This window comes from Muntiacus reevesi, chromosome 4 (assembly GCF_963930625.1).
Source record: "Muntiacus reevesi chromosome 4, mMunRee1.1, whole genome shotgun sequence".
Lineage (NCBI taxonomy): Eukaryota > Metazoa > Chordata > Mammalia > Artiodactyla > Cervidae > Muntiacus > Muntiacus reevesi.
In genome coordinates, this window is record NC_089252.1 from 105,836,329 (window position 1) to 105,864,309 (window position 27,981).

General features: G+C 43.9%; 1 protein-coding gene across 4 annotated transcripts in view; it reads left to right on the top strand.

The window, feature by feature from the left end:
• Window positions 1-7,724: 7,724 nt before the first annotated feature.
• RFT1 (RFT1 homolog) overlaps window positions 7,725-27,981 on the top strand; it is a 40,334-nt gene continuing 20,077 nt past the window's right edge. For 3 of the 4 annotated variants that reach the window (XM_065933489.1, XM_065933491.1, XM_065933492.1), the window contains exons 1-7: window positions 7,725-7,838; window positions 11,232-11,317; window positions 13,029-13,145; window positions 14,324-14,513; window positions 15,540-15,641; window positions 19,645-19,791; window positions 25,320-25,398. In XM_065933489.1, coding sequence (XP_065789561.1) covers window positions 7,776-7,838; window positions 11,232-11,317; window positions 13,029-13,145; window positions 14,324-14,513; window positions 15,540-15,641; window positions 19,645-19,791; window positions 25,320-25,398 — 784 coding nt within the window. In that variant the 5' untranslated portion in view covers window positions 7,725-7,775. The remainder of the gene's footprint in view (window positions 7,839-11,231; window positions 11,318-13,028; window positions 13,146-14,323; window positions 14,514-15,539; window positions 15,642-19,644; window positions 19,792-25,319; window positions 25,399-27,981) is intronic. The other variant, XM_065933490.1, reaches the window with a different exon arrangement.

Sequence of the window (27,981 nt, forward strand, 5' to 3'; positions counted from 1 at the left end):
AACTAATGAATAAACAAAAGATAGCATACCTGTAAAAGGGAATACTATTCAGCCACAAAAAGGAATGAAAAATGATACCTGCCACAGCATGGATGACTCTACAAAACATCACTGCTAAGTGAAAGATTCCAGGTGCAAAATACCTCATTCCATATGATTCCATTTATAGGAAATGTCCAGAACAGGCAAATCCAAGGAGACACAAAGTAGGTTGGTGGTTGCCAGGAGCTGAGGAGAAGGGGTAAAGAGGAGGGTCTGCTAATGAATAGGGGGTTTTGGGGTTTGTTTTGGGAGTGATGAGAATGTTCTGGAATGAGATAGTAGTGAAGGTTGGACAATGCCATCCAACCATGAAAATGCTAACACCCACTGAATTGTAAACCGTATTTTTTATTTTTTAATATTATGATGTTTTACTTTATTTCATTATTTTCTTAGTTTTTATTGAAATATAGTTCATTTACAATTACATTGTACACTTTATTTTTATTTATTTATTTATTTTTTACATTGTACACTTTAAAAGGGGTGAATTTTATGGTACAGAATTATGAAAATAAGTTATCTTTTAAAATACTCAAATGAGCTTAACCAAAGAAAACTCAAGATAATCTCTATGGTGGGGAGGATGAAGGTCCAAATGCTTTTCCAAGGTCACAGGAAGAAATGATGTCAGTGCTGTCGATGCAAATGCAATGAAAATGATACTCCTAGCAATTTGTTGAGCATGCTCAGGCTATGTGCCTGGCAGTTTGGAAAGCTCCGCATTCATTATTTCATTTAATTCTCATCATAATTCATGTGGAAGTATTATTATCATCCTCATTTTATAGATGGGAAAACAGAGGCTCAGAGAAATGAACTGTCTTGCCTAAAAGACATATGAATTTAGATCAGTCATCTCCAAATGGTTGAGAAAATGATTCTATGTGACTTATTTTTTTAAAAATTATTATTGTCTGTTTTGGTTTTTATATGGCACTTGTACCGTCAATGCAAGAAAAAAAGACAAGAATGCAAGTTGGTGCCACTGTCACCAACAGGCTGTCAGAGCCAAGAAGGGCCTGCCCTGGCTTCCAAGTCCATTCTGGTCCCCAGGCTCAATCCTTGCCTTTTTCAGGGACAGGTGCTAACAAGCAGCCTTCAAGAAACCATGCTAGAAAAGCCTGGGGGTAACTCTCCGAGCTGGGCTGTTGTTCCAGAGGGCAGGAAACGCACCGTGTGCTCAGGCTAGGGGCCTCCACTGGCTCTGGCCCAAATTCTTTGGGGTTTTGTATAAACAAAGACTGCCCCATTTCACCTCTGTGTGACCTTTCTACATGTGTAGCCCTGGGTCGCAAGACCCAGGTCCCAGGAATAGCCCCTTCCTACCTAGCATGTGAGAAGCCCTGAGTGTCTGTGCCGGGTCCAGGCCAGGGGTAGGAGGGTGCCCAAGGCATTTCCTCCCTGGAGCTTTGTGAATTGCTAAGAAGCAGCTTGCAGAAAATGATAAAGCAGAGGCCTCTGAGGTCTGATAGTTTGAGCTCAATCCCAGCTCTCCTGCCTTTTGGCTGGGTGACTCTGAGTAAATCACTTTACTTTTGTAAGCCTCAGTTTCTTCATCTGTATGTTGTTTGTTGCTGTCATATCTGGCTTTTTTGCAACCCCAAGAACTGTAGTCCACCAGGCTCCTCTGTCCATGGGATTCTCCAGGCAGAAATACTGGAGTTGGTTGCCATTTGCTTCTCTAGGGGATCTTCCCAATCCAGGAAAGAACCCACATCTCCTGCATTGCAGGCAGATTCCTTACTCTCTGAGCCACAAGAGCAAGTCACTTTACTTTTCTAAGCCTCAGTTTCTTCATCTGTAAAATGGGGTAATAACTCAGAAGATTATTAAATAACTGTTTTAAGCCCACCATGTAAGATTGTTGAGAAAATTAATTGAGGTGATACATGAAAAGTGGAGGCCTGACTCAACAACATTAACCATTAATACTTATGGGGGCCATAGACCCAGAATCAGAAAGTCTAAAGGCTGACTCCCTGAGGTGGCACGCGTACATGTATACCTGCGTGCACGCACACCTTTGTTTCCCCATATGTTCCCTGGCTGTGTGCAATACATGTGATCTAACACTCAAGTTTTCACATTTGTGCTCACACATAAACCCACAAGCACATGTGATGCATGTGTGTGTACAGATTTTGTCTGTGGGCAAATAGATAAAGTTTGTCTGAGGGCAGACCCTGGCAAATACATCTGCACCCATGAATAGATGCCCACTCACCTCCTGTCATGCATGTGAACACATGTGCCTGAATTTCGTTCACACATGCACGTTCACATCCACGAACTTGCTATTCTCAGTGCCACCAACTCTGCACCGGTCACAGACCAGTGAGGGAGGACCTCACTGGGTCCCCCAGTGGGCTTGGCAAGCCTCCTCCTCTGTCTTCTCTCTGCCTGCTTATCCCTCTGTCTGACTATGCCTTCTTGCCCTTCAAGGTGCAGCTCAAAACAGGCTCCTGCAGGAAACCTTCCCTTATGCCTCGGCATAGAGTAGTGGCACTGGCATAGACACTGAGTTGAAATGAAGCAGGCTGATGAGCAGACATTGCAATTTATTCTCTTATCTCTGCACAAATCAAAGCCCACAGGAGCCAACAAAGCCAGGACCCTGTGGCTGCTCACCCTCACGCCCTGGGCAGACCCGGGGACCCAGAGGGTGCACTGTGCACCCTTCCTGGTACAAATCTTTCCCAAGTGGGGACGTCCCCAGTGGTCCAGTGTTAGGACTCTGTGCTGCCAATGTGGGGGGTGCAGGTTCGATCCCCAGTCAGGGAAACAAAAAGACCTCATGGACATGCAATGTGGTCAAAATATTTAAAATTTTAAATAAATAAGTAAAAGGTGAAAAAATATCTCCTCAAGGCCCTCACACAGGCACTACCTCCAGTCCCTGCTGCCTTGACCTCCGAACTGCACCCCAATCCTGAGAGCAAGACTTCTTGTGGGCTGGACGGGCCTAGGAGCAGATCTCAGGACTCAATTTGCTTGCTTTCAGCAGACAGAATTTTCCAGCCCACCAAAGGAGGTAGATTTTCCCAAGGTGCCTGGAGATCTGCCCTCAGGCTGTGCTTCCCAGAGCTTGGTCCACTGTATCAGAACCACCTAGGTTAATGCATATTCCTAGGCCCACCCTAGTCTTTTTGACTCAGAACTGCTGAAGTGAAGCCCCAAAACTCAGCACTACAATAAACACTCTGGTTCAGTCCTGGTTAAGGGTCTGAGAGTCATACAGCCCAGTGCAAATTCTGGCACCGCCATTTACTAGCCCTTAGGCAGGTCCTTAACCCTAATGAGCCTCAGTCTCCTGGTCTGTAAAATGGGGACAATAACAGTGTGTACCTTGTGGGGCTGCTGTGGGAGTAAAATGAGATCATGAAAGAGAAATGTGCAGCACAATACCTGCCTGGGCTCAGCAAACATGGATTATTAGTAACACAGCTGAATCCTCACACCCAGGGACTTTTGAGGGAGGGACTGATTCTTCAGTTTCTCTTGCAGGAAGGGCCCTGGTGGAGATCCTCTGAGCAGCAGGAAGCCTTGGCAGGGCAGGGCTAGTGGCTGGTATATGGGACCATGCCCTGCTGTCCTGCCTACACCCAGCTGAGGTCCAGGGCTCCACTTGCTGTATCTTCTGTCCTGCTTCCCCACCCAGCAGCCACCTCCCTCTCTGTTCCGATGCCCCAGGAGTCTAACTGGCTTGGCAACAGCCCTGGCACTCCCTCTAGCTTTGTAATAAAATAGCCAGCTCAGGTCAACTTTCCCTGGCAGGGAGGCTACCTGGCACGAAGAGCAAAAAGGAGGGGGGAACCCTGGGGAAAGCTCCTTCAGTGACAACTAATTACAGCCTAGTGTTCTGCCAGGGGTCACTTGTCCCCCAAACTAAAGGACCCCCAGGAAAGGACTCTTATCATCATTATCATTAATCATTTTGGACCTTGCCATGAGCTAATAAATCTCATCTACCCTTAAACATTTTTTTAACTGAATTAAAAAATTATTTTATGTATGCATTCATTCAGTCAGTATTGAAATGTCCACTGCACGTTGGGCACCAGAGCTCAATGTTGATCACCAAGAGTGGCAAACTTTTTCTTTAAAAGGCCACATAGTAAATATTTTCAGTTTTTCAGGCCAAACTACTCTGCTACTGTAGTAGGACAGTACCTATAGACAACAAGTAAACAAATGGGTGGATGTGGTTATGTTTCTATAAAACTTTATTTGTGGGGAGGGCCAAGATAGGGGTGGACATTAAGAGGTACAAACTACTGTGTATAAAATAAATGAGCTAGGACTTCACTGGTGATCCAGTGGGTAAGAATCTGCCTTGTAATGTAGGGGACATGAGTTCGATCCCTTGTTGGGGAACTGAGGTCCCACATCCCTTGGAGCAACAAAGCCTATAGGCTCTGGAGCCCATGTGCCACAATTTGAGACTCCATGGGCCGCATGATGCAATGAAGGCCCTTCATGCTGCACCAAGATCTGAAACAGCCAAATAAATAAATAAATATTATAAAAATTAATGAGTTATAAGGATATATGAGAAAACAGGGAATACAGACAACATTTTATAATAATTATAAGTGAAACATAACCTTTAAAAATGTGAATCACTATGTTGTTCACCTGAAACTTATATAATATTGTACGTCAACTATACCTCAATTAAGAAAATAATAATTTGAAGACAACAGTGGAAATATACAACATGATACCAATTTTCTAATTAAAAAAGAACCTTTATATGTGGAGCTGAAATCTGAATTTCATGAAATTTTCATGTGTCATGAAATAGTCTTCTTTTGATTTTTCCTAACCATTTACAACTCTAAAAATTATTCTTAGCTTGCAGGTGGTATAAAATAGGCAATAGCCAACAGGTCTTAGCTCACCAGCCCTGAGCTTAGCCCTCTGCATAAGAACTATGGAGTGTGCCAGGCCCCGTTGGTGCCAATACCCTTAACAGAGGAGAGGCCTTTGGAGCAGCTCAGTGTTGAGGCCGGGGACAACTTCAAGCTCACTGCATCTCAATCTCTGCAGCTCTCCCAGAGTCCTGATCTGTAACACCTACCTCATGAGCTGTTGAGAGGATGAAGGGGTTAGTACATGCATGTACAGTGCTCCCACGAGCGCCTGACATGGAGTTGGTGCTCAGCGCTCACTGACTCTCATCACAGATCTCTCTCCCACACACTCTTGTCCCACACATGACTCTGTGCACAGAGCATCTGCTCAGTATCTCCTTGCTAAATCCTACCCTCTGGAATGACAGAAAAGGCCCTTTGACTCCCTGCCCAGAAGTCCCTCGGAGTCTGTACCTTGGACTCCTGGGAGACTTTGCACTTTGGACTTACCCTAGAGAATTTCCTCTTTGGCTACTTTGCCCCCAGTGAAACGATTCCCTAGTCATTCAGCCCACCCAGATGACTAGGGTTAGAGTATGCTGACATGAAGAGCTCTTGGCTGGTTGTGCTCCAAGGAGGAGCTGTGGAGGAAGCAGCTGCTTTGCTGGGGATAAAGGGAGCCAGGGCCTACCTCACCTGCCAGCCTAAGGTCTGAGGGGGTGGGCAGGCAGCCTAGGTCAAGGCCTTGGACATCTCAGCCCACAGGCCAGATAGTTCAACCCTTCAGCATTTTGCTCTCCTAAGTGGATGTCTAATTTGCTCTGCCTTCCAGAACAGCACTCTTCCCTTCCCTTCTAAGAGCCTCTATTACCTTATTTCATTTTTTCATAGCACTTATCACTTTGTGAAATTGTATTATTCATTTACAAGTTTTTTTTTCCCCAGTCTTCCTTCCACTAGAATTTAAGCTGCTGAAGGGCCAGACTTTTGACTACTTTAATCCTTACAATTGCCATCACAAGACAGATAATATCCCCTATTTAATAGCTGAACATATTGAGGTTACCTGGTTCATGAGTGGTAGAATGAGGATTCAGGGCCAGCTCTAATAGTCAAAAGCTTACATTCTGAGTTTCTGCCATAAGACGGAGCTTGATTAACCTGGCAAGATGGGAGTGAGGAGAGTGCATAGGTCTTGAGCTCCATAGTCTGTTTCCAGCAGCAGTAATAGGTCAGGAAGCATTCATGGGTGTACTAGGGACTTTCCCTGCCGCTGCTTCAGAAGGCAAAGTCAAATGCTTTTCATTCCTGCCTTCTCAGAGCCTATGGGATGTCTAGACATAGTTTAGTCTCTTCACTGCAAAGCAGACTGTGCTAAGCTGCTAAGGCAGCTGCTTCACTGGAGATAAAGGGAGCCAGGGCCTACCTCACCTGCCAGCCTAAGGTCTGAGGGGGTGGGCAGGGAGCCTGGGTCAAGGCCTAGGTTACAAAGTGCTTTACAGGTGCTATCTTAATCTTCTTAGGCTGCTGTAACAGAATAACATAGACTGGGTGGTTTAAACAATAGGAATTTATTTCTTGCAGTTCTGAGGGCTGGGAAGTCTAAGATACAGTGCTGGCTGGTTCAGTTCTTGGTGAGAGCCCTCTTCCTGGGTTGCAGCCAGCCACCTTCTTGCTGTATCCTCACAGGGCAGGGAGAGAATTCCTCTCTCTTCTCTTCTTGGAAGGTCACTAACCCCATGCATGAGGGCTCCACTCTCATGACCTAATTGCCTGCCAAAGGCCACACCTCCAATTACAACCACATTGGAAATTAGGGCTTCAACACATGAATTTGGGGATGACACATTCAATCCACAGGAGGTGCTGTTGTACTCACAAACACTGGAGTCTGGGAGGGTATGTGGTGCAAGGAGGGCCTTTTGGGCAGAGATAGCAGCAGAGCAAAGGTCAATCAGGGCCTGTAAGGGATCTGAAAGGATAGAGTCTAGAAAGTTTCAGGGAAAGGGCAGTGATAGTGTGAAAGGTGGTTGAAAGGTAAGTTGGGGTCAAATCATCTAGGGCCTAAAAGAGATAAATAGTACTTTCTATGGCCTGCATAGCAGATGATAGCATGGACAGAACAACTAATGACTGTGCTGGGCACTTTACATTTTCTGAAGCACTTCTCTGTTCTCACAGCTGGTAGTATGTAGATAAGAGAGGCAAGTTTAGGATCAGGAGTCTGGGGTCTGCTCTACACTGGTAGAAATTGTATATACATGAACAAGTCACTTCACATCTCCAGGTCTCACCTTATCCCTCTCTGACAACAGGGTCCAATTTTTCAGCACTTGAGAAAGCATTACACAAAATCACACAAGTGAAGATGTTGTATTTAACTTCTAGTCCTCAGTGTTTTCGCTGTAAAACTGGGACAGTCTTGTCCAGTCTGATTCAGGGGACCATGGCCGTGATGTTGTAAGCGAAGGCCAAATTATCAAGACTCTTTTTACGCAGGTCCTTGAATAGCTTGTTCCTTTTGGCACATGAAGCCAGGGAAGGTAGGGTTTCTTGGTTGATGGCTGGGAGCTTTAGAGAAGGGGTTTTGTCTACGTTAACAGCGTCTCTTAGTATGGTCACAATATTTAATTTATTTCGGACGCGTAGGGACAGACACACAAACCACCAATTACTACAAACCTGAGCGGCGAGGCGGCGCAACTACACTGACGCAGCTGTACTCCCGTCCTCTTAAAGGGCCAGATCTTCCAGTGCCCCGCCTCCGCCGTACGGAAACTGCCAATCAGCGAGCGAGTCCCTCGGTGACGCCATCTTCTCGCGACGAAGTCGGGTATCGGAGGCGTTTTCTGAAGACAGAGCCCGTGCGCCGAAGCTATGGGCAGCCGGGAGGTGCTGGGCCAGGCGGCCCGGTTGGCCTCCTCAGGTCTGCTCCTTCAGGTACTATGGGGGACCGGCCCCAGCCCGTCTTGCAGCGAGATTCACGGGGAGACCCTCGGGCCCTTGAGAACCCATTCCGGCGTGGACACAGCTAATACGGAGGGGTTTGGCGAGAGGCGGTGGCGCCTGAGAGGGGACACCTGGGCCCAGAGCTGAGAGATTGCAGACAAATCACTTTCCTTTTGAGCATTCTGTTTCCCATATGGCAGTAAGGGAGGGATGCCTCGGGTGCTCTAGAATTTGTTTTTTTTTAAGCCAGGGTTTTTTGTTTATTTGTTAATTTTTTTTTATCCATGTTCCACTCCTTACCTCAAACTTTTTTTCAAGCTTTGACCCCCACTGAGTTCAGAGAGACAGTATGGCATAGCTAAGAACAGGGACCTGGGTTCACACAGGCCTGATTTGGAATCTTGGTTCTATCATATGCTTGCTGCATAACCCAAGACGACTCCTCATAAAATGGGAGTAATAATAGTACCTAGGTCATAAGGTTGCTGTGAGGCTGGGTGGGGCTTATGTGGATAATTGTTACTTAACACAGTAGTATATTGACTACATCTTCCTTCCGGCAGCGTGACCATGGACAAATCACTTACTCCTCTTGGCACTAATTTTTATTATCTGTCAGATGTGGTACATGCCAGTTGATCCAAATGTCATCATTAAGATTCTTTTAACCCTAGAGCCAGGCCATTCTAAGTCATTTAGCCGTGAAGCCAGGTGTTTCATTTTTTCTCTGTTTTGCTCCTGAGCCTTTCAACCCTTACTCACAAAAGCCCTGAATCTACTCTCCGCCTTATTTTAGAGAGGCAGCTTTTCACATGGAAGTTGAGAGAAAGAATCAGGCAGACCAGGGCTCATGTTAGGGCCTTGTCACTTGCTAAGTGCCTGCCTTTGGTGAAAATCTCTTCTACAGTCATCAGTCTCTCATCTTAAATGATAATGATAGTGCAACCTCATAATGTCATTAGGCATATTATAAATACTTACTAAATGTTAGCTGTTTTTATTATGGTAATATGAACTTTGTAAATGGTCATTGTAGGAATGAAATGAGATGAGCTACGTAAGGCACGTAGAAGAATTCCTTGCACAAATATACACTTAGTTAGCTGTTCATGTAACCCTAAATTAGGTGAATCCCGAGTTACTTAGTTGTATTTCTTTTCTATTGCACCACACTGATAGCTATTTGAATTCAGTGTTTTATCCACAGTGTTGATTGTTCAACGTTTGACAATATCTTACTACTGAGATTGGCTTCATAAAAAGAAAACAAGTCATAACAGAAAGCCCACTAGCCTAGGAGTCGGATGGCCTTAGCCATTAGGTCAAGCTGGGTCATTTGCTTCTCATGTGGCAAATCCCTTTGCTCTGAGAGTTACTTGCTTCCTGTGCATTTACCTGGTTGCTTTTAGGGATCAGCTATTTAAAAGATGTGAACGGGCTTTTTAGAAAAAACTATCAAGTCCTTTACAAAGTTAAATGAAGACTGTGTTGCTAATAAGGGCCACAATATGGAGCAAATATGGGAAATGTGAACAACTTCATAGCTTCATTAGCTCAAACCTTAACTTAAGCCAATTAGGTGTGGATATGGCCTGAGACATTAAGTTTATTAGCAACAATAACTTTGAAGTTAACATAAATATGTTTATGTGTTTATTTATTATTTTGGTTATAGAATGTGGGATCTTAGTTCTCCAACCAAAGATGGAATCCATATCCCTTGCACTGGTAGTGTTGAGTCTTAATCACTGAACCATCAGGGAAGTGTGTGTGTGTGTGTGTGTGTGTGTGTGTGTGTGTGTAATAGCCATAATGTTTAGGTTTCTTGGAGTGTTTTAATTCAGTCTTCTGGGCTTTCTCAAATTACAATGCAGGCACTTGAGGTACAGTAGTTTTGCAATTACACTCTTCTGCAGGAATTTGGGAGTTTATTGCCTGTCTTCACTCTGAGCCAGCTATAGTGAAATTATTAATTCCTTTTATTTGGATGCATTTTTCAAAAATGCTTTCACTTTTTTGGTGTTGTTTGGTCCTTGTTATCAACTCTGTGAGGCAGGTAGCCTCATTTGACATAAATGAAAATTGAGGCTTACAAAAATTCGAAGACAAGTTTAGCTAATGGTGAGTTGAGATGCTGAGCTGAGAAAACTTTTTCTGTTAAGAGCTGCGTGAATTCATTTCGAATCTCTAAAACTGAATACAGAATTTGGTGTCTTATGTATGTACCTGCATGTTTCTCAGGAGACGCTACCGAGCTTTCCTGAGATTTTCAAAAGGTCATCTTGGACTCCATAAAAGTTAACACTGTGATGTCTTGGCTCTGGAGACCTTGCAGCTTTGTGACACTTTGGGGACCATGTTAGACTGCAGTCTGTCTTTTGGTCATACCTTTTCCCAGAGATATACTGTGGGAAATATCACTGTGGTCCATTGGCATACTTTGGTTGAATATTCCAGATAGTAACTGTTCACGTGTAACTCAGAGTGCTTGACACAGAAGTGATCTGTCATTTGCATCATTTGCTCCGGAGTGCCCTTGAGTTACCCTTGTGGGGCTGCCAGGTTGCAGAGGTGGGTGGCACTTAGTGAGGCTTGCACCCCAGCCATTATCCTCATTTGGCAACCTTATTTAATCGCGACCTGTTTTTCTCAGTCTCATGGGAAGAATTCTTAGCTCGGTGGCTTTTTTGAATTGACAGGCTTAAGAATCTTGGGGCATTTCCTTTTCCAATGGCATTAGCTAGACTGTTTTCCTTTCCCCTCTGTTTTATATTATCTTATTGCAATTGTTTAAAAGATATTTCATCTTCTCTCTGGAAAGTGGCAAATATTCAGTAAATATATATGGGGTTTTCTGCTTCCTAATTGACAAAACTAAAGTTCAAAGAGATTCAACATCAGTATCAGGTGCTTAGGTATTAAATCTAGGCAGAAAAGAAGGAGAAATCAGACTCCACAATTCCTGGTAAGTCTGCTTTACCATGCAGGCTTTCACTTGCTAAGTGCACGCTCTTTCTAAATAGGTTAGAAAGAGAAGGCCACTGTGAAGCACTAACTGGAATTCCCTTTTTGCCCACTGGAGTGCCTGACTTTGAACCTGAAGAAATTCATTGAATCTGTCACGGCTTCCCTCGTCTTGTCAGTAAACTAGGGAGACTTCCAAGCACCTTGGGTTCTTTGACCATTGCACATGAGTGCCAAGAGACCCCAAGGAATGAGATTTCAGAAGCAGTACAGACAGCTTGAACATTTTAGAAAGAATCTCTCTGACAAAGCTTCTGTATGTCATTACATTAAAAAGAGCAGCCATCTTGTGTTCATTTCAGCAAAGTAAACCTTCCCAATGTAGTTTATTCTTATGTATTTGTCTTCTTTTTTGGGCAGATGTTGTTTCGATTGATCACCTTTGTCTTGAATGCATTTGTTCTTCGCTTCCTATCGAAGGAAATCGTCGGCATAGTGAACGTCAGGTGAGAAGGAGTGTACCCTGGCATTGTCCACGGCTCGCATCCCTCGTTGGGTTTTCTTCAAACTCTGTACCTGTGCGTCACCCTCAGATCCTAGGAGCCTGGACCTTTACCGGAAGCAGAGTGTTTCAGCAGTGGGCAGAAGAGGAGCGTGCTGGGTTTGGGGGATGAGCGGGTGATGTTGCTTTTAATGAACCCATGGTGTGTTTTCCATTAGCTGCCTCCAAATGCACATTTCTCTGCCAGCTCTTCCGCTGTGCCTGCTCTTAGAACTCAGCAGAGGAGTGGGAGTAATTCACTGCTAACTCCAGCTCAGGTATAATCCTGTGTTCTTGTCCTGCTGACAGCAAAGGAAGCAGGAGTTCTGCAGATCGTGAAGATGTGCTTTGTAATTGCAGGGCCAGAGCAGCCACCTTCCCTCCCTCCTTAGTGAATTTTATAATTGGAAAGTGGCAGTGGGATGAGAACTGCGTCCTTGTCATTAGTTCCTCGGAGGCTCTTAGAAAGCCAGCTTGCTTTGTCTTTTAGACTGTGTTTCTTCTACTCTCCTCCTGTCTGTTCATGGACACCCACACATATTCTGTCTTCACAAATGACACAAAAGTATATGAAGCGATGTGCGTGCTCAGTATAGCTCAGGTTCTTAGGTGTGTCTTCACATTCTGGTAAACAAGACAGTATGTTCCAGACAGCATTTTACATCTATAATAATACTTACTGAACATATGCTCTTGGTGCTGTTCTTAGAGCTTTAATGAAGGCTCTCAAACTTTGGTGGGCAAAGGAATCATCTGGTGAGCTTTGCATTAGATGGGACTGAGGAGGTGCCCGGGAACTGCATTTTGACAGTTTTTTCAGGTGATTTTGAAGTAGGGGCCATACTTTGAGACATGCTGTTATAAAAACAGGAAGGAAGAGGGCCAAGGTCTCTTAGGTACTCAGACTTTAAAGCAGTTTGGGCCTCTGTCCAGCCGGCCTTCCCCAGATGGCCAGATCCCTGCTCTAACAGCCCTTATCTGGCCTGGCCAGCTGCTTAAGGTATGGTTCGCTCTCATTTGGGCTGATTCACTGTATTCCAGGATGGTCCTTGGGCAACCTTGGGTACTGTTGCCCTGGGCCGTCCCCACTGTGGCTTCATCCAGGTCACTTCCTGCCGAGGAAGGGGAACCATCGCTACTCTCTGCTGAGGTGCAGGAGGGTCCACCTAGGTGCTGCCCTCCAGGAGGGATGCAGACAGGCCTTGCTCATCTGGGTTACAGCAGCCCCAGTCATGGCTGCCAGCCTTGTTGCTTGCATTGAGATTCTCCACCGAGGAGAGCCTCGCTTCTTTCACAGGGGCCATTAGGTCACCAGTGTCAGGGTAGCCAAGAGGCCCTCTGTGTGGGGTCATATCTTGTCCCTTTTTCCTCCTTGTGGTCAGAGCCACACCTCTGCATAGACACAAAGATTGTAGCCTTTGGGGGCCACTGTGGCAGTTTCTCTCCTAGGCGTAACTCTCCGTGGGCACACACTCATATGTCCCTTGTTGAGTTCCTAACTCTGTTACTGCGTGGGTCCGATTAGTTGGGGAAGGGGCTTCTGTAAGAAACCATTGCCCCTCCACATCACCACCAAGATAACTGAGACTTTTCCTCCTCCTGGTTGCTGGAAAATCCCTGAAGTTGTCTCTATGAAAAAACTGCACATCATATTACTCTCTGCTTTTCCTTTATAGGCTAACACTGCTTTACTCGACCACCCTCTTCCTGGCCAGAGAGGCCTTCCGTCGAGCATGTCTGAGTGGGGCCGCCAAGCGAGACTGGAGTCAGACTGTCAGCCTCCTGTGGCTCACGTGAGTTGTTCTTTGGCCGCAGACAGTTTCCTGGAGGCAAGTGTAGTAAGTGAGGAGTTAAACAGCATTTCTTGCCTAAAGCTGAATAGTCTCCAGCTTGGGTTTTGCAATGGGCTTCTGGGCCATTGGCATGGGGCAGGAAGGGGAGGACATCTGTGTGAAGGAGCTTCCCTGGCTGTTTTCTCTCAGGACAGCCAGGAGCCAGGAGGAGGCTTTGGGTGGGGGTTTCTGTGCCACGTTTCTAGCCCCATTTCTACCCCCTTCAGCCTCTGTAGGTCGTTTCTGCTGTTTGATTCCCACTGAACCTGTGCCATCTTTTTATTCCTAACCATTTCTTTTTACAGCGTTTTCTGATCTTTTAACAGCCACTTATTATTTTTTGAAAGCCTTTTGAAGTGTTTCTTTGTATCTTTCCTCATTTTGTCATGTTGATTTCACTTCTGAGCCTTTTAAAATATTCTTGAGGACCAAGTAAAAAAATAAAATAAAAAATAAAATATTCTTGAGGGTCAAGTATATCAGCTAAAAATTGTAATGACTTTTCTGCAGTTCAGTTTCTGCCGGGAGGGGTGATGGTTCAAATGGTTTTCCAGTCCTTCCCTTGCATAACTCTTTATTACCTCATGGAGATGACTGTTGTAAGGGCTGGTAGGTGTTTATTTTATTAGAGGAATGACTGTTAGCCACCCAGTCATGCTGAAGAGCCTTCTGGTCACACCTGAAGGGATACTGTGCACTGGACTTCCAGTTATTTGAAGTGTAAGACCAGCTCTATACCATCCTTTAGTCGTTCTAAATGCAAACAGCAGGCACTTCCGGCAGTTTTACTTGTAAGTCAGTGTAAAACAGTGGATAGGAGCAGGCTTTGGGGTTAGATCAGGATTGAGTCCTGCTTCTGCCCTTCACTAGCTGTTTAAGACCTTGGCCAAATATCCCCTATGCCTGTCCGCCTTAGTTTCTTCATCTTGTAAGTGGGGATAATGACAGAGTATTATGGTGAGGACTCAATGAGATAAACGGGGGAATCATAGTGCCTGGCATGTAGTAAGTGCCTGAGTAAGTGGTAGCTGTTTTTATCATGACCATATTTCTTTTCTGTTCAGTGTTACTATTTTAACATATATTTATTTTTATTGTTATATTTAGCATATTAAAAGACATTTTTTTCCCTTTTCTAGAGTTCCTTTGGGTGTGTTTTGGTCCTTATTCCTGGGCTGGGTCTGGCTACAGTTGCTTGAAGTGCCTGATCCTCACGTTGTTCCCCACTATGGAACTGGAGTGGTGGTTTTTGGCTTCTCAGCAGTGGTGGAACTTCTGGGAGAGCCCTTCTGGGTCTTGGCACAAGCACATATGTTTGTCAGGCTCAAGGTCAGTGTCCCTTCTGCTGTGAATGAGAAATGAGAAGAATAAATGAAACAGTGGTTTTTTAAAAATGCTTTTATAAAAGAGAATGCTCTTCAAATTTGCATGTAAAATGTATTTGAAAAAAGGTAACATGATCAGTTCAGTTCATTCACTTGAGATTTGTCATATGGGCTTGGTTGAAATTTACCTCTCCTGCACTATTAATGAAGAACAGGTTTGCTAATAGGGAAGTTACTAGTTTAAATAAGAATTTAAGAGGACCATAGAGATTTTTTGGGTTTTCCTAGTGATTCTGTTTAGTTGTATAATAATATTAACTTTTTCATCTTTTTTTTTTCTTCTTTTAAAGTGTATTATTTGATACATACAAAGCAATTTAGTATATAATATATAAATCTTAAAGATCCATGAACCTACTACCCAACCCAAGAAATAGAGCAGTATTTTTCTTTTTAATTAGAAAAATTTTTAATGTGGACCATTTTTAGTTTTGGGTAGCCATTCCCTTCTACAGGGTGTCTTCCCAAGCCAATGATCGAACCCAGGTCTCCTGCACTGCAGGCAGATTCTTTACTGTCTGAACCACCACCAAGGAAGCGATACATACGAAACAATATAGTATATAGCATATATTATAAATCTTAAAGATCCGTGAACCTACTACCCAACCCAAGAAATAGAGCAGTATTTTTTTTTTAATTACAAAAATTTTTAATGTGGACCATTTTTAAAGTCTTTATTGAATTTGTTAAAGTTTTGCTTCTCTTTTATGTTTGGTTTTTTGGCCAAAAGTCATGTGGGATCTTAGCTCCCCTACTAGGGATCAAATCCGCTGCATTGGAAGGTGAAGTCTTAATCATTGAACTGCCAGGGAAGTCCCAAAGTAGAACATTATAAATACTGTGTCCAACCATATTACTCACCCACCCCTACCACCAGGGTAACCGTTATCCCAGATTGTCTGGGGTTCCTTTGCCTCTCTAGTTTTAATAATGTCTCTAAAGTATACCCTTTACTATGGGTTTGCAGGTGATTGCTGAGAGCCTGTCAGTAATCCTCAAGAGCGTCCTGACAGCCCTTCTTGTGCTGTGGTTGCCTCACTGGGGGCTGTACATTTTCTCTTTGGCCCAGGTAAGAGTTACGACTTTTAACTTTGGTATAATCTGTTTCTCCATCTGTGTTTTACTTCTTGTTACTGCGTGGTTTGCATTTGCAGTGTTCATGCATGTGGAGAAGGCTCTAAGTTCTAGAAAGATGGTCTTGGCACTGCTTCTCCTCTGGCTGCCACGCCTGTCCAAGGCCGGATGTGGCTCTCACCGGGTCCCCACTGTGAGGGGGACGTGAAAGTTTGTTCTCATACATGAAAGCTTCTTTAGATGTTCTGTGGGCAAGCCTATATCAAACTGATCTTTGATTGTCTGATAGTCTTCTGGAGGAGAAAAAAAAGCAGCAAGGGGGTGGGGTGGGAATCAAATTGCCTGTTATTTTCCCTGAATTTCAATCAATTGTTTTCAGAATAGCAGGAATCTCTGCCAAGCCTCTTTTAAACTTAGATTGAAATCTCTCCTAATTCAGAGGGCGTGAATCGAGTCATAGGAGGTATATTTTCAGTTTTAGCAGTTTTGGCTTCAGTTCTATCCCATTCTCTAGTTCTAATTCATCTTTCTAGTTCTATTAAAAATATAACTTATTTTTGTTGTTGTTGTTTTTGTTGTTGCGTTGTTTTTGTTGTTCAGTCACTAAGTCATGTCCCTGACTCTTTGTGACCCCATGGACTGTAGCCTGCCAGGCTCCTCTGTCCATGGAATTTTCCAGGCAAGAATACTGAAGTGGGTTGCCATTTCCTTCTCCAGGGGATCTTCAGGATCCAGAGATCAAACCCATATCTCCTGCTTGGCAGGTGGATTCTTTACCACTGAGACACCTGGGAAGCCCCCCATAGCTAGACTATAAGTGCTAATTTAAAAAATGAAACTAAGATCAAATAGTTATCAGACCATCTCATAGTTGAAACTAATTTGTAATTTTTCTTAATATATTGGAAAGCAAGTTAAAGTTCTTAGTAATGATTTATGTGAAAATGTTTTCCTGTGTCCTAGGCAAAAACTGCAGATGTTTCTGTGAAACGTAGAAAAGCTAGATTTAAAATTGTAGATTAAGAATGAGAATTGCTTCCTAAAAGCAGCTTACAACAATTGCATGTTTTAGAAATGTTACTTCTGATTATTTTTGCCACTTCTGATTATTATTGTTTATTAAGTCTAGAACGGCCATTCTCAGTGTTCATCATTGTTTGCAATGTACTCTCCCTAATAGGGTAGGAGGGTCATAGAGATGCCCAGTTATTGGTTGACTCTTCTTGGGAAAGTTACTTGCATTATGATTTTCTGATTATTGTAGCTCCCACCCAGGATACATCATAGATCATAGGTCAGCTAGGCCAGTTCTGAGTTTTAAGTTTTATTGGCATCCTTATCATAAGACTTGTGAAAGTTCTTCTCTGGGACATTGTCTATCAGTCTCTGTGGGAAAGGTTAAAGAGCTAACAGCATCTCATATCAGCACGGGAGCCCCACCTATGGTGCTGGGATTCCCCTTTCTCCAGCTTGCCTCCCGGTTCCTCCTGAAACAGGTCCCTCAACTCTTGGCATCATGACTCAAATGAAAAGAGTCAGTCTAGAATAATAAAGAACTCTCACAATTCAATAACAAAAGACAAACCACCCCAGAAGTGGGTCAGGGACTTGAATAGATATTTCTCCAAAGAAGATATATAAATAAGCACATGAGAAGATGCTCAGCATCATTAGTCATTCAGTTCAGTTAAGTTCAGTCACTCAGTCGTGTCCGACTCTTTGTGACCCCATGAATCGCGGCACGCCAGGCCTACCTGTCCATCACCAACTCCCGGAGTTTACTCAAACTCATGTCCATCGAGTCGCTGATGCCATCCAGCCATCTCCTCCTCTGTTGTCCCCTTCTTCTGCCACCAATCCTTCCCAGCATCAGGGTCTTTTCTAGTGAGTCAACTCTTCACATCAGGTGGCCAAAGTATTGGAGTTTCAGCTTCAGCATCAGTCCTTCCAGTGAACACCCAGGACTGATCTCATTAGGCAGATGTAAATCAAAACCACGTTGAGATACTGTTTTGTACCCACTAGGATGGCAGTTATCAAAAAGATAGTAAATAGCGAGTGTTGTTGAAGATATAGAGAAATTGTAACACTCATACATTACTGGTAGAAATGTAAGATGGTGCAGCAGCTTTAGAAAACAATTTAGCAATTTCCCAAAATGTTAAATATAGAACTGCCACATAATCCGGCAATTCTACTCCTAGATATACACCCAAAAGAATTGAAGACAAGTGATCAAACAAAAATTTGTATACAGATGTTTGTAATAATACTATTCACAATAGTCAAAAGGTAGAAGCAACCTAAATGTTCATCAGTTGATGAATGGATAAACAAAATATGGTATATCTATATAATAGAGTATTATTCAGCCATAAAAATGAAATACTGATATGTGCTATGATGTAAATGAACCTTGAAAACATTATACTAAGTGAAAGAAACCAGGAAGTAAAGGCCACCCATTATATGATTCCATTAATATATAATGTCCACTGTGAGTGAGTCCATAGAAATGGAAAGCAGATTAGTGGTTATCAGGGAATGGAGGAATGGAGAGTGACTGCTTAATGGGCCAAGAGTTTCCTTTTAGAGTGATGAAAAATGTTCTGGAATTAGATAGTGGTGGTGGTTACACAACATTGTGAATGTACTAAAAACCACTGCATTATATGCTGTAAAATGATTAAAATGGTCAACATTATGTGAATTTTTCCTCAATGAAAAAGAGGAGCAGGGATCCTGTAGTTAGGATACTCTGTGAAGAGACTGTTGCTCCTCCCCAGGCTCTGGGCAGCGGGAAGGTGACAGAGGCAGGAAAGGGGGCTGGAGAAGGTGCTTGTTACAGAGGACATTGGCATTAGATGGTATGGCTCCCACGGCACTGCTTGTGTCTTAAAGGGTTTGAGGCGTGAAAGGAGGAGGGTGGGTGGCAGGTCTGTCCTCAGGCGTGAATGGGTTTGGAAAGCAGATGGCCTACACCTGCTAAATCCAGACTCCTCTTAGTCCTTGATGTGTGCCTTTTTTACATGATAAGCCTTGGTGTTTCCAGATTGAAAGTGGTACCTGGAGATCCCAGTCCTTGAGCTACTGTGCAATGCTGTTCTCAGGCTGAGAGAGGAGAAGGGAACTTGTAAAAAGGGGCTCCCCAACCTGCAGACAAAACTCCAGACTGTTGCTCCTCACCAGAAGCCATCTTTCTGTCTCAGATGGGAAGAGGGAGGGGTTGTGGGGCCTTTTATCACCTCTTCCCTCCCAGTCCTGTGGTAGCTCTTGCCCTGCCCATGCGCTGGGCAGAGAGGAGAGACAGCAGCTCAGTTCTGCTATTTAATCATAACGTCACAGGTTTCCAGGATTCGTGGGAAATCCCCAGCCCTGGATGATGGCACATCCCTGGATATTAGCACAGCCAGGACATGTGGGTCCTCATGGTGCTGTCTAGGTGGGAAAGTCGTCCCTTTGGCCAGATACAAACCTTCTGAGAATGTATCTGACATTGCTGTGTGGTTGCCCTAGTGGATGTCTGTCATGGAAGTTATGTTCTGCCTGCCTGGAAGAACTATTCTCCCAGTCAGGTGGAGTGTTGTGATGCCTTCCCCAGAGATGCTGCAGTGGACCTGAGTGTTAGTGACTAGTACTGTTTTCCAGAAGGTGAGTCATTGCTCAATAGAAAGTACAGGTAATTAAGACAGTACTATTTCTTGACTGGCCTTTACGGTCGTATCTATAGGCACATCTTGGTTATGGTGATAGTGGTGGTAGTTTAGTTGCCAAGTTTGTAGCCCGCCAGATTCCTCTGTCCGTGGGATTTCCCAGGCAAGAATCCTGGAGTAGGTTGCCATTTCCTTCTCCAGGAGATTTTCAGGACCCAGGAATTGAACCCTCATCTGCTGCATTGGCAGGTGGATTCTTTACCAGTGAGCCACCCGGAAAACCCCTTCTTAATTATGCTTACATTAAAGCAGTGTAATTAAAACCCACTATTTTCTTTTTTTCAGCTTTCCTACACTACAGTCCTGGTGCTCTGCTATGTTATTTACTTTGCAAAGGTATTGGGCTCCCCAGAATCAGCCAAGCAACAAGCTCTTCCTGTCTCCAGCATGACAGATCTGTTACCCAGTATGACAAGAAGTAGAGTAAGTAATGTATGTTGTCTCTTATCATTTTAATCACAGATGCTGGTTATCCTTGAGGGAAAGAAATGACAATTTATTGTTTATAGTTATAATAACAAAGATAATTTGATAACTCACAATTATGAAGTGCCTGTTATGTGCTCAGCCACAGTTTCTAAATCTTGGCACTAATGACGATTTGTGTTGCATGATTTTTTTTTTTAATTAAAAAAAAACGTGTTGAAATGTAGATAATTTATAATGTTGTGTTAGTTTCAGGTATACGGTACAGTGACTCAGTTATAGATACATATGTATATATGCACATATATATATTTGTTGTTTAGTTGCTAAGTCGTGTCTGACTCTTTTGTGGCCCCATGGACTGTAGCCCACCAGGCCCCTCTGTCCCTGGGATTTGGAGTGAGTTGCCAGTTCATTCTCCAGGGTGGGTCACATTTGTTGGGGGGGGCTGTCCTTTGCATTGTAAGATGTATAGCGGCGTTCTTGATCTTTACCCACTAGATACCAGTAACTACCACCCCTCAGTTGTAACAACCAAAAATATCTCCAGATGCTCCCCTGGGGGGCAAAATTGCCCCCAGTTGAGAAACTCTCTGCCACTCCCTGTGCCAGATGATTTACATACCGTATTTAATGGTTACAGCAACTCTTTGGGGCTGACATTATTATCTCTCTTTTAGGGTGGAGAAGCTGAGGCTTAGCAACTAAATACCTGCCTGGGGTGGGGGTCAGAGTGAGGACAGGAGCCGGGTAGGCATGACTCCCAGCAGAGTGCAGGCTCTCACCCCATGCTCACTCTCTCTGTTCTGCTGCTGTGTCTTGGTTTTTCTGGGGCCTGACCTCCAGCACAGACAGTCTGGAGGTGCTGACATAGCCGAAGGCCCCTGCAGTGTTCCTTTGTCTAATGTCAGGCCACTCTCTCAGGTGATCCGCTTCCCCAGGTAGACAATTGAGGCTTCCAGAGGCTGATGGGTGGGAGTGAGGCATTATCTCTTTCTATTCAACACTTCAACTCTCGGTCCATTTAACTTTTATCTCCTGACTCTTGTGGGGTCAGAGCTAGAGTCTCCAGCCCAGGAGTCACGCCCGTGGTGTTTTACCACACTGCATCTGTGCGGTGTCTCTGTGACCTGCTCCATCTGGGCTGATCCACTTTTTCTTGTACTTGCTTGTTTGCTGGAGGTGGTTCACTGAGTTGAGGTAAGGCTTCAGCTGGACTTCTTCTTAGAGCTCTTCCCTGATTACTTGAAAAATGTAACAAAGTGTTTGGAATTCAAGTCTCAGAATGTTAGGAATCTTGTACAACTTTTCAAGAAAAACCAGATACGATGTAACAAAGCCATGTATGTTCTTGTTAGAAGAGAGCTCTCCATTCTAATCAACTGGATCTTACCTTCCACCTAAATCAGCATCACAGTCTTTGGATGCCAGGGTGCCTTATCTGCAGGCTTAGTGGATCAGGACTCCAGATCACTTCTCTTACCTGGAGCTCCTTGCCCACAGAGCGCATCTGAGAGTACAGAAAAGTTCCTCTCCTCGAGTATTCCCCAGGGCCCACCTGTACCAAGCCTGGCCAGCTTGTCGTATTGGACCAGTGCCTGCACCCAGCAGTATTTTCAAGCGCAGCTTTTGGACTGTTAATACAGGCAGAGAGAAAAGAGGAAGAGTCGGACAAGTGTGTACTTAACCCTGTAATGGGCTCAGAACTCTGACCTTCAGTTTCCTTATCTATCAAATGGGTGTCAGAAGAGTTGTTCAGTCACTAAGGTGTGTCCAACTCTGAGACCGCATGGACTGCAGCACACCAGGCTCCCCTGTCCTTCACTACATAAGAGTACCTCCCTCCTAAGGAGGTTGTGAGAGCCAGATGAGATGGGGCACGTAAGGTGCTTTACGCTGTGGCCTGGCATGCGTGCCCATCCATAAATGACAGCCCACACCGTCACCAGCACCTCACTGCTGCGCTCAGAGCCGAAGTAGCTCCGCTGGAGCACCCCAGCCAGGCAGGCCCTGATGACTGCTGAGAGTTCAGCGGCTTCATCCGTCCATCTGTCACAAAAGTACCCGTGCTCATACTGTTAGAGGCCTGAGCATGAGAAGGTTGAGCGTACCTTCGGTCTGTGGCAGCACTCCTCCTGACAGAGCCCGGCCCCTGCGTGGGTGCTCTCTGGGGCACAGACACGTAGGAAGGTGACTGCTTAGCCTTAGGGAGCTTCCTGTGCATTTGGGAGGCAGCAGGTACTCATCTGAAGCCTGCAGGACTCTATCCAGATCTCCGAGTTCTCACTTCTTTTAAAAAAAAAATTCTTTATTTGACTGTGTCAGGTCTTAGTTACAGCATGCAAATTAGTTCCCTGACCAGAGACGGAACCCGGGCCCCTGCTTTGGGAGCATGATGTCTTAGCCACTGGACCACCAGGAGAGTCCCAAGGCGCCTCACTTTTAAGGTGAGATTATTGGTCTACACGACCCCTGGGGCCCCTGTTAAAGACTTACAGAGTTCTGTGGAAGTATTTGAACTTTAACAAAGAACTGTTTGTAATAACTGCCATTGACTGCGTACTTACTCTGTGTCTGGCCCTAGGCTAAGCACTTGGACTTCTGTCCTTAAACCTCACAGTAACCCTATGAGGTTAATACTGTTGTCTCCCATTTCACAGATGAGAAAACTGAGGTTCAGAGGAGTTAGGTGATTCACCCCAAATCACACAGCTGGCTTTGGGCCCACTTCTTTCTAACTTCTGTCTGTGAAAAAACCTTAGTCTGTGTGTTTAATCTCTATGCTCTGAATTCGTCCAAAAGGAATTAGTTTATTGCTCAAAGTAATTATTTGTTTTACTTGAAGATTGGGAGGCTCCAGGTAAAGCAATTCATTATTTTTGTTTTTTTTGTTTTTTTTGTTTTTAAAGAAAAGAAGTGAGCTGAATCTGAATGCAGTGGGTGCCTACACGAGCCTAACTTGACTCTTTGGAGCAGCTTTCTGTCCTGGGTACTCCTTTGTACAAAACTGGTCAAACAAATTACATTTACTGTCAACTTGACCAAATTAGGAGATTTCTTTCCTCTTCTTATAGAATTCCATCTTCTTTAAAGATACTTATTTAGCCTTAAAATAATGACACCTCAAATAATGGCTGCCGTTTACATCTTTTGTACTCTTTGACACTTCTGAGTGATTTAATATACAAGATCAGCTAGTATTCAGGTAAAGCTGAGAAATTTAACATAGTTACCATGTACTGAGCAGTATCTGTGTTAGGCACTATACAAGGTGCCCTGGGTAGGGTAGTGCACTCAGAATTTGCACTGAAGTCCTGAGATAGGACTTCCTATCCCATTTTGTAGGTGAGAAAACTGAGGCTTAGCAAAGTTAAATATCTTGCCCATGGCCTTCATACTCCGTAAGTCAGGAGCTGTAGGGAATTCCCTGGCAGTCTGGTAGGTAGGACTCAGCTTCCACTGTAGGGGGCATGGGTTTGATCCCTGACTGGGGAACTAAGGTCCTGCAAGCCACTTGGTGAAGTGAAAAAAAAGTGTCAGGAGCTGTAATTTGAGTTCTAGTCTCAGCTCAACTCCAAAACCTGAACCCTGCCACAAGGAGAGAAAAGGTTTAAGATCAGGAGAAGGCAGTGGCAATCATCTGTCATTTTTCAAGTGATGAGGACAGTGGAGGGTGGGTGGAAATGGGAGTGTGGACAAAGCCAGGGCAGTCAACAGGCCTGCAGCAAGAGGGAGAGAGAGGAGTGCCGTGTGGGGTGTGGAAGTGATGGAGGGCAGGGGACAGGACCAGGCCCCAGTGACTCTTGACAATGTGGTAAAGATGCAGCTGGTTGGACCATTGTAAGTCAAGGGGTTTGGGAAGTGGAAGAGTAACTTAGGGTAACAATACAGTGAGCCCCAGAGTTGTGATTCCAGACCTTCTCCAGAGGTACTGCCCATCACCTTTCACCATTCGTACCTCAGTTTCTCCATCAGTACAGGGAGGCAGTGGAATTGCTTGTTGGTCAGGGGATTCTAGAGAAATTCATAACCGGATAGACCAGCTCAGCTAGCTTTTGTGGAAGGGGCCTCTTTTGACCTTTCAAAGTGACAAATCCATTCAGAACAGTAAAATCCCAAAGAATGCACTTCTTTTTCTACCACTTAGCAGATGCCTCTGAGTAGAAACCTAATCTCTGCTCAAACTTTCTGCCTCTCTATCATTAATGAGCATTTTGCAGTTAGTAAGCAGTGTGGCTATTCCTTCTAAACCATGTGTCCATTTAAACTGAAGGCATTAGGAGGAAGGAATGTTCAAGCATGAGCTTGCAGATCAGATACACTGTCATGAGAGCACTCTCCTAAAGAACTTTTTTTTTTTTACTTCAGCTTCCAAGGAACTCTTTTTTTTAAGGGCTTAGCCACCCTCCCAAACCAAATCACAACCTGACCAGCAAGTCGGCTTCACAGAAGCCTTGTGGACACTCTGTAACTATTCATTTCCTTTGAAAAGAGCACAGTTACTACTTTGTAGACCACACACCTCGCCCCTCCAGAGGGCCACCTGGCATAGAGAGGGCAGAGTGTGAGAGAGAGAAGGTGCTATGCCCTGGCTCCTGTGAAGCCAAGGATGGGCAGGATCAGTGTTTGTCATCAGAGGATGATGTGGTCCACAGTGTCCCCTAGTGGTGTAGGGAGGTCTGGCGCTCTGTTCTGGGAGTTCAGTTCAGTCACTCAGTCGTGTCCACCTCTTTGCGGCCCCATGGACTGCAGCACTCCAGGTTTCCCTGTCCATCACCAGCTCCTGGAGCTTGCTCAAACTCAGACCCATCGAGTCGGTGATGCCGTCCAACCATCTCATCCTCTGTCATCCCCTTCTCCTCTTGCCTTCAGTCTTTCCCAGCATCAGGGTCTTTTCCAGTGAGTCAGTTCTTTGCATCAGGTGGCCAAAGTATTGGAGTTTCAGCCTCAGCATCAGTCCTTCCAATGAATATTCAGGACTGATTTCCTTCTCATGAGGAATATTTACCCCTGGACTATAGCTGCCTTGGCATTGGCTCCCGGTCCAGTGATGCACTGAAGTCAGTGTGGTTTGGAAGGATTCAAAACTACCTTCCAAATAGGAAAGAAAGGTTCTGAAACTAAGGGATGAGAAGATTTGAGGACTGGAAGTGACCCTTGCTTTCTAAGAAGCATTTTCATTAACTTAAACTGATGCCTTTCCAAAGGTAGGATTTCAGGGGGCTCTTTAGGAGGAAAAGGGTGATTCATAAGGGCAAGCCCACTGCATCTCTCCAAAATGTCGACTTTAGCTATGGAAGCTGGCCCAAAGACAGGCCTGTAACCTGTCCCAGTCACCTCTGTCTTCACATTTAGAAATATAAATTCTTTGTCAGTATTTGTTGGATGTTTCTATGTGCTAAGCAGTAAATGAAAAATTAGTGGGGACTATCCAAGTTGGGATTTAGAGGCCAAACTGAGTTTGCCTCCCGTGTAACATTTCTTGTATTCTTAGACTTGCAATACCTAGAGGTTTTTTGTTTTGTTTTTTCCAGGCTTTTGTAAATTGGGAAGAGGCTAAATTGACTTGGAGTTTTTTCAAACAGTCTTTCCTGAAACAGATTTTGACAGAAGGTAAGTAAAAGGTTGCTCTGAGCAGTCAGGAAACTGAAGTGTCAGTGACGAGGAGCTTCCTGGCTGTCCAGTGGTTAAAACTTCAAGCTTCCATGCAGGGAGCACATGTTTGATCCCTGGTCAGGAAACTAAGATCCCACATGCCACGGGGCATGGCCAAAAAACAATAACACACAAAACCAAAACCAAAAACACACAAAGTATCAGCAAGGGGATCCTATAGAACTGCTGGTTGCCTAGATGCAGACCACCTGCTTCCTAGAGCCCCTGGGTCAGAGGACCCTCAGAACTGGGAGGGTTTTAAATAAGGAGAGGAAAACTAGCATTTATTAAGTGTGATGCTTCAGTTGTCTTAATTTAAATCTCCCCACAGCCTTGTAAGAAAGATATTGTTCTTTTTATTATGGATGAGGAAACTGAGGGTCAGTGAAGTTACATTACTTCTGCAGGGTCCTACAAGAATTAGGAACAACTTACTTTGAATCTGAGTCTCATTCCTGAATCCCACTTAATAATAATGTAATATTATTATATATATTATTATATATTACATATATATAATATATTATTACTAATATATTACATATATTATTACATTTCTATAATACATTTATTATTACATTTATTTAATATATATAATACATATAATATATGTAATAATAAATGTATTATAGAAATATCCTATCAATTACAGAAAGTTTAGAAAATACAGAAAGCTATCTATAATTTCTCTTGCCTAGAAAATTCCATGAATGGAGGAGCCTGGTGGGCTACAGTCCATGGGGTCCCAAAGAGTCAGACACGGCTGACCGACTTCACTTCTATCTATAATCTTATTTTCCAAACATTTTATGCACTTTTTCTGAGCTTTTTTAAAAAAATAGCTTTTTAAAATTTATTTCCTTTTGGCCGTGCTAGGTCTTTACTGCTGCTCAGACTTTTCTCTGGTTGCGGTGCACGGACTTTTCCTTGTGGTGGCTTCTCTTGTTGCGGAGCACAGGCTCGGTAGTTCTGGCACACAGACTTAGTTGCCCCACAGCATGTGGGATCTTCCCAGATCAGGGATTGAACCCATGTCTCTCGCATTGGCAGAGAGATTCTTTACCACTGAGCCACCAGGAAAGCCCCTTCTGACCTTTTTAAGAACCCAGTTTTTCTCATTTGGAATTGAGATGAGCTGTAAGTGAACTCAATACATACTGGGTTTCAAAGAACTAGTATTAAAAAATAACATGAAATGCTTCTAGTATTTCTTTTCATGTTGCCATGATAATATTTGAGGTTAAATCAAATATATTTTCTTTAACAGTAAGATTCACCAGTGGGGTAGTTTGTTCAACCTTCCAACTTCTCAGAACTTCCCAGTTTAACAGTGACAGAGCTCTAATGCAGAGGACAAGCCAGGAGCTTAAAGTACATTTTATTTTATATATGTATGTATTTATACCCAGCTTTATTTCAAAGAATGAGATTGGAGGCAGCTATAAGCTACTGAAGGTAGTTGTTTCTCTCTATAAATTTCATGTGTCTGTCCATTTATGTATTTATTACTGAACATGTTTTTAAATGTCTTCAAAAACTATCTTTTAGTTATAAAAATAATATAATCCCATTACAAGAATTTTGGAAAATAGGAAAAAGTTTCCTAAAACTCTAGCATTCTAATACAAACATCACTGTTACTGTCTTGTTTTTCTTTGTCCACCTTCTTTACTTTTCTTCATTATACTTCCAAAGGGAAGCCCTAAGCCTCTCTTCCCTCATTTGTGAGTTAAAAGATAGAACCAGGAGGTGCCTGAAGGCTCCCCAGCTTTGAGAACACCTGTTTCTAGCCCGAGGCCATAACATTTCCATCACAAAAGCGAAACTGTTCACAGGACTTCTGGAGGAAGTAAAGGTCAGAAACCTTCAGAGAGTTGAGTGAAGATGCCTTAACTCTTGGGATCAATGGAGTATGCAGTTCACCACTGTCTCCCTGACACCCTGCTAGGCCTGGAACATTGATAGGTATTCAGCAAGGTTTGGGTTTTTATAAATATTTATTTATTTGGCTGCACCGGGTCTTAGCTGTGGCTTTTAGGATCTAGTTCCCTGACCATGGATCAAACCCAGACTCCCTGCCTTGGGAAGACAGAGCCTTAGCCACTGGACCACCAGGGAAGTCATCAGCAATTATTTTTTGGTGAAGAAAGGTAACCATAGTGAAATTGTATATTGTGATAGTTCACATTTTTGTTACAATAGGCAATACAATGGAGGGAGTTTGAGGAATGGTAGTTACTTAAATACACTTTTTTTTTCTTTCAAAAGTTTAAAGGGCAGTTTGAATGAGTTTAGGAGTGGCCCTGACTGGGTTGTCTGGACTGCTGTGACTAGTCCTGTACAGGGGCAGGTTGTCAGCCACATGTTCGAGCCTCCTGAGGGGGTCCTGCTTCATATTCAGTCCATCCTGGCCTGGCTGGCAAAGGGCCCCTAGGAACTTCCTACGGCCTCCCTCTCCATGGCTGTGAAATCAGGAAGGGGCCTGACAAGGACACCTAGATTCTTTTTCTCTGAAAGCTACAGCTCTAAAAAATTTAAAAT